The sequence below is a fragment of the Triticum aestivum genome, chromosome 4A, assembly GCF_018294505.1.
Source record: "Triticum aestivum cultivar Chinese Spring chromosome 4A, IWGSC CS RefSeq v2.1, whole genome shotgun sequence".
Classification (NCBI taxonomy): Eukaryota; Viridiplantae; Streptophyta; class Magnoliopsida; order Poales; family Poaceae; genus Triticum; species Triticum aestivum.
In genome coordinates, this window is record NC_057803.1 from 742,994,133 (window position 1) to 743,000,437 (window position 6,305).

Sequence of the window (6,305 nt, forward strand, 5' to 3'; positions counted from 1 at the left end):
CCGCAGAGGCTGAATATAGAGCCATGTCTCAGGGATTGAGTGAGTTGTTATGGACAAGAAATCTATTAGGAGAGTTGAAGATATTGAAGACCAGTTGTATGAATGTATGGTGCGACAACAAGTCGGCAATTAGCATAGCAAACAACCCAGTTCAACATGATAGAACCAAACATGTGGAGATTGACAGATTCTTTATCAAAGAAAAACTGGATGCTGGGATTATCAAGATAGAGTATGTGAGTTCAGGACAACAAATTGCAGATTGCTTGACTAAAGGACTAGGAACTAGAGAATGCAGTTCAGCATGTGACAAGATGGGAATGATAGATATCTACCACCCATCTTGAGGGGGAGTGTTGACCGGTATGAAGGCCTGGCCCATCTTCACTGTTAGTATAGGGCCCAAGCCCATGTGTGTGACCTAGATGAGAGCAACCAGAGTTATATGCGTGTGTGACACACGGGAGTAGGAGTCAGCCGCCAGACACACCAAACCACATGTATGCGGGTATGCCTCTCTCGTTCTACAAAAAGTAGGTATGGCCGATCAACATAGACGTACTACCTGAACCAAACACTCATGCGATGCACCTCAACTTTGAGCAAGAAGAATTCATATTTGTACATTGTTGACTTTCTTGATGAACTCTAATTTTTTTTTTAACGCAGAAATAGCTAGTCCAAGAATGCTTGACTTGGCTCAACAGTGCTACTAAATGAGAACAGTCCTAACTCTGGATCTTAATAGTTTCAGTTTCTTATCAGTTCGTAGCTTGAACAGACAGATTTTATGTGCTGTAAGACATTCATTGTAAAAAAGCAGCTGTAATGCTTCTACTCTGTTTGGAGGTTCAGGGACTAGCACATACAGTACTAATTTATAAGGTCAGAGAAGCAATGGGCGGTGCATTGGACACTGGCCATAGCCCCTCAGTGAAGATTAAGTGATATACATTGGCATGATTTCAAAGTCCACTCAGAATCTGCGATTCTTCTTTCTCGCCACAATCTTAATACTGTCAGCTAAAAAGGGCATCCCCATAACTGAATACTGGTGTGGCATTCAAGAATTAAGGTGTTTGGTACCCTGTTGTACTGAGTTTGTTCACTAAATCTAGATACATCAATTTCAGCGACGAGTAATTTGGAACGGAGGGAGTACGTACCAGCCAATAATCTGAACCCCAACATTATTGCAAGAAAAGGAAAACCTTTCAAACTCGAGTTACAACTTCTCACAGATCCATCTAACAGCAGCACAAGCTTTGCATAAAAAAAAAGAAGGTATATCTATCAATTCAACCTGAGAAGTGAGAAGAAACAGAGACTTGGCAGAATTCTAATTAGTGATACTGAATTTCTTTTGGTCTTCCGGAATCTGGCCTCCAAGTACAACATACTTTTGGTACTAGTGAATGATGCATGTCTGTGGATCATCTTCCACTTGAGAGGCAGGACAGGAGGTCATTATTCCGTTGCTGCTAACTGTGGCAGCCAATGATGTGTACTGGCTGAAATCTTTATTTCGCATTTTCATTAGCCATCATGCTACTATTATAACTAAAGTTTGTCGGCATCTCAGGGGGTGTTTGTCGTTGGTCTTCACTTTAACTAAAGTTTTTGCCCCGGTTCCTCTATTATAACTCAACTTTGTCGGCGTCGACTCCGGGAGCGGCATCTTAGCTGATGGTCTTCACCTATCCCCAGTTCATTCCTCGGACCATCTGCACCATCCACTAACTGAACTGAACTTAACTGAACCGTGCCGAGCTTCATCAGTTGTTGAGAGAACCTTTCTTCGGTGAAGCTTTGGCCGTGCCCTTGAGAGTAACTCATGTTCCATAAAGAAAGCTTCAACTCACCGGTAACTACCTAGCAGTGCCCTGTGAATACACTGTCTTGCCTTGTGATGAACAAAAGGTTCCCGGAAAAGAAAAAAAATGCATGCATTGGTTGCTCGAAACAGAGTACAATTTTGGCTCCGTGACTCTTAATTCCCAATAAGATACAGTCCTAGGTTCATATCATACAATAGAGCAGACTTGACATTCCATCAGGACATAAGTATTATATTTAGTTTGGAAAATTGCATTGTGCTGTGCACGTGCCACGTATACCATTTCAAAGCTGACTAATCAAGTCAATTCCACAGACAGTTTGGAACCAGACAAAGGGAGGAGCAAGCAAAATTAATAGTCCAGGGCAAAAATATGTCAAAACCAGGTCCATCACAACCGCTCAGCTGCTGTCTCTGCCTCCTACTGTCCCGTCAACTGCCGTATCCTCTCCTCACGAAGCTTGTCCTTGAGCAGCTGGTCGTTGACTCGTTTCCTTGCCAAGGACTGCTCGTACATTTGCGCAGCCTCGCGCTTCTTCTCCTCCTGGGCGCGATTGAATTCCTCGAGTCGAAGCCGGTCCATCTCTTGCCTCGCAGCCTCACGCCTCATCCTCTGCTCATACCTCGTCAGCGACTTCTCCGGGTCATTGAACCAATGGTCTTGCAAGACGAGGCGCCTCCCGCTGCCAAGGAAGGGTATCTTCAGCTGGTACACCATCTCGTCGCAGACGGCGCCCAAGATTTCCGGGGCATGCTTTTGCACCTGGCCCAGGATCTCAGACCCTCGATCAATTACTTGCTGTCCAACATACCAGGCCCCCGCAATACCAGACAAAATGACAATGAGGGTGATGATTTGCAGATCCTGCACCGTATGGATCTCCGCAAGGCATTTGCTTGCCACTGAATTACACTTGGCCACCCCGGTGATTAGCACTTGGACAGTCTCCTCGTCGATCACCACAGCACCGGCTGAGTAGTACCGTGCCTGAAACAAAACAGTAGCAGAGGCTGGAAGATTTAGTACAATAAACCTACTACTTATGTGACACATCCAAAATAGGCTGCTCATGTGAACTACAGCACAATTACCAACCTGCTGAACACGAGCAGCGCTAACGAGGCTGCTTGCCGCACTGGTGGCTGGGCTTGGGTACACAAGCGCCTGCAACAACACCGAGGCTTTAATGTCAGAAACATAAATTATAGTGCTAGGAATAGATGCAAAAACAGCAAGCTATAATGTTATTGATATCTAATCCAAACCATAGCAATACAATAAAATACTGGTGAAAAACTTCCTGTGCTAAACTGTTAGAATGTGCCTCCTGTTTCAGGTTTAGCTGTTCTTTCACAGTAGTATTATACAACTCCTCCTATTTCAGGTTAGCTGTTCTTTCACAGTAGTATTTAACAACTCATGCATTATGCTGGAGTTTGGCCAGCAACCAATATCCAAATGGTATATTTCCTAATGTATCAATTGACATCCCTCTTCCAACAAAATTACTAACCTGCTGAACAGCAGTGTTGGCAAAGCTGCTTCCGGCACTCCAGCTTGAGTAGTTAAGTGACTGCAACAACACAGAGGTAAATTAAAGTGCTAAGATAGATGCAAAAACTGCAAAGTATTATGTTATTAATATCTAATACAAATCAGCTAGCAATTAAATAATATAATGGTGAACAACTTCCTGTGTTAAATTACAGGATGTGCCTCCTGTTTCAGGTTTAGTTATTCTTTCACAGTAGTATATAACAACTCATGCATTATGATGTTTCTAGGCTATAGCAAGTGATTACTGGAGTTTGGCCAGCAACCAGTATCCAACTGGTAAATTTCCTGGGACATCAATTGGCATCCCTCTTCCAAGCAGATGAAGCAAAGATGCTGCTACTACCCCCTGCATTCAAGAGGAACCTGTCTCAGGGAACTGATAGAAGATCTAGATCCCCTGCATTCACTCAGGGTGTGGCTGCAAACCATGGCAAATCTGCTACAGAGGCACCTAAAGCCACCCCTGTTAAGCTTTCTCTATCACAATCCGATGACCATGGACGTGAGCAAACCAGAACCTTCTCCTTTGGAACAAGAAAAGAACAAGATAGACAGCTTGACCCAACTGCAAAAGTCAGCCTTGATGAGTTCAAAACGAAAGCGCCTAGTGGAATCTGCAGATACAACCAAACTAACTCAACAGCAAAGTTGTCAGGCTGAAGCTGTGGGAGATCCTTGTCCGGAAATACTTGTCATTGAAATGAATGTATCTAGATGTATTTTAGTTGTAGATACATCCATTTTCATCAATTTTGATGACAAGTAATTCCGGACGGAGGGAGCACATCACAAACTAAACAGGCTGTTGCTTCAACAAACCCTGAAGACAATGAGACACCTGACCAGCCTAAACATTTAACCGCCAAGGGAGAAACGGCTGAATGGAATGACTAAAGTTGGGCCTCAGAAGATGGAGTTTTCACATAAGTTGCAGCCCGCGACACTAAAGGAGGGACATATCCAGAAAAGCTCTCTTCTCAGAATATTTCATCAAAGAGTAAAGGAAAATTATTCTACTGTTGCACTGCAAGGAGAATGCTAAGTTGAGCAAAGCTTCACACAGACAGAAGCCTCAGGCACATAAAGCAGCAGGAAAAAAAAATTGAAGTCGCCACCATCTGGCTCTGCTAGTCCATCACCTGAACCGAAAATGTAGCCATGGGACAATTGAGGCAAGTCCCCAGGTAAATGGTAAAACTGAGAGAAATTTACCAGTCCATTGGCAGACAGATTCAGAGTCAACAAGGAAAATATTTCATCAATCAGCAGGGAAAACTAATTTTCACTGTTGCACGCCAAGGATCCCTCAAGCACATAAATTAGCAGGAAATGATTTGAACTCGCCACCATCTGGTGCTGCTGGTGCCTTCTCTGCAGGGACAAATATCCAGGACCAAGCACCCGTCCAGCTAGTACTACTAGCTAAATCGAACGAACGAGCATGCTGGGCGTGGTGGCGGGGACGGTGGGCACTTACGGCGGTCTTGCTGAAGACGGCGCGTGGGGCGGCCGAAGTAGAGAAGCCCTTCGCCGGCGGCGAGAACCTCGGCGCCGGCGCCGCCAGATGGAGAGCGGCGCTCCTCGTCCTCGACGCGAACGTGCGAAGCGCCATGGGCTCCTGGCCGCGGTCTGGATGGGGGCGACGGCGACGGCGGCTTCCTTCTCCTCCTCTCCCTCTCTTCTCTCCCGACCTCTCGAGAACCTTCTGGAATTCTCCCCTTGCCTCTCGCGGCGGCTGCCACGCTCGACCAAGTTGTTAATGGGCTATTGCTACTGGGCCGGTCTACCCACCCCATCTATCCTTTGTTTATGAGCATTTTTACGGCTATGGTCACAGAATTTTTTTTTTAGTTCCTGCAAAAATCGTCACCGGACTCAACAAATGTTAAGTTTGAATATGTAGGAGTAAATTACAAGAAACTATCACATTGAAGGCTAGATCAGCAGAAAACACCCGTCTACAATTTATTTTTATTTTTTTTAGCTTTAATGAGCCATGCCATCCTTGTGAAGTTCCTTGATACTCCAAAATAAGTCCTAAATTTAAATCTCTATATGGAATCATTTTTACCAAAAATAATCATTTTTTAAGCGCCGTTCTAGTCAAATCTTAGAAAAACTATTCGTAGAAATGTGGTATTTAGATCTTCAAGATACACTCTTTCTTAATATTTTATTAATAATAATGTCAGAATAAAAACCATATGAAATTCAGTTAGAAAATTTTATTCGTCTAAGTGTAACAACCACTTCAAATTAATGGAACTTAATTAGACATGAATGGTACTCTCTCTGTTTTTATTTACTCTGCATACTAGATTTGATTGAAGTCAAACTTCATAAAGCTTGACCAAGTTTATAGAAAAAAATATAAACATTTACAATAGCAAATCTATATGATGTGAAAGTGTATTCAATAATGAACCTAATGGCATTGATTTGTTATTGTATATATTAATGTTTTTGTCTATAAAATTTGCCAAAGTTTACAAAGTTTTACTTTGGCCAAAGCTAATATGTGGAGTAAATAAAAACGAAGGGAGTATTAAGATGTTAGGAAAATTACAAGAAATATGTAATAGAGACACTTGTATTGGATCAATATCTATAGTCTTATCTTACGTCATATGTATATTCCAATTTATACAGATTTAATTCCATGCTAAGCCCGATAATAGAATTTATTTTGGAATAAAAGTAGCACACGCAATTTATAGTATCGTTACCTCGCTGCCCATCGATAGAAGGAACAACCAATCTCACCGATGTTGATCAAAGGAAAACCCACCTCCTGTTTCCTCTCCTTCTACCATTTTTTCCTACCCAAGGAAACAAATCACTCTACCCCTCACCTAGACGCTTCCTTCACGAGACGACCGACCATCACGCCCCACGCTCCTGCCGTCAGGT

At 43.1% G+C, this 6,305-nt stretch overlaps 1 protein-coding gene across 4 annotated transcripts in view; it reads right to left on the bottom strand.

Moving 5' to 3' along the window:
- Positions 1–2,048: 2,048 nt before the first annotated feature.
- LOC123088523 (uncharacterized) overlaps positions 2,049–6,305 on the bottom strand; it is a 6,745-nt gene continuing 2,488 nt past the window's right edge. Inside the window, exons 1-5 of one of the 4 annotated variants that reach the window (XM_044510731.1) lie at positions 4,873–6,299; positions 3,641–3,741; positions 3,352–3,411; positions 2,934–3,002; positions 2,714–2,825 (exon numbers count right to left, since the gene is read on the bottom strand). In XM_044510731.1, the coding sequence (XP_044366666.1) occupies positions 2,795–2,825; positions 2,934–3,002; positions 3,352–3,411; positions 3,641–3,741; positions 4,873–5,007 (396 nt within the window). In that variant the 5' untranslated portion in view covers positions 5,008–6,299 and the 3' untranslated portion in view covers positions 2,714–2,794. Of the gene's footprint in view, positions 2,826–2,933; positions 3,003–3,351; positions 3,412–3,640; positions 3,742–4,872; positions 6,300–6,305 lie in introns of those variants that run through there. The other 3 variants (XM_044510727.1, XM_044510728.1, XM_044510730.1) reach the window with 3 other exon arrangements.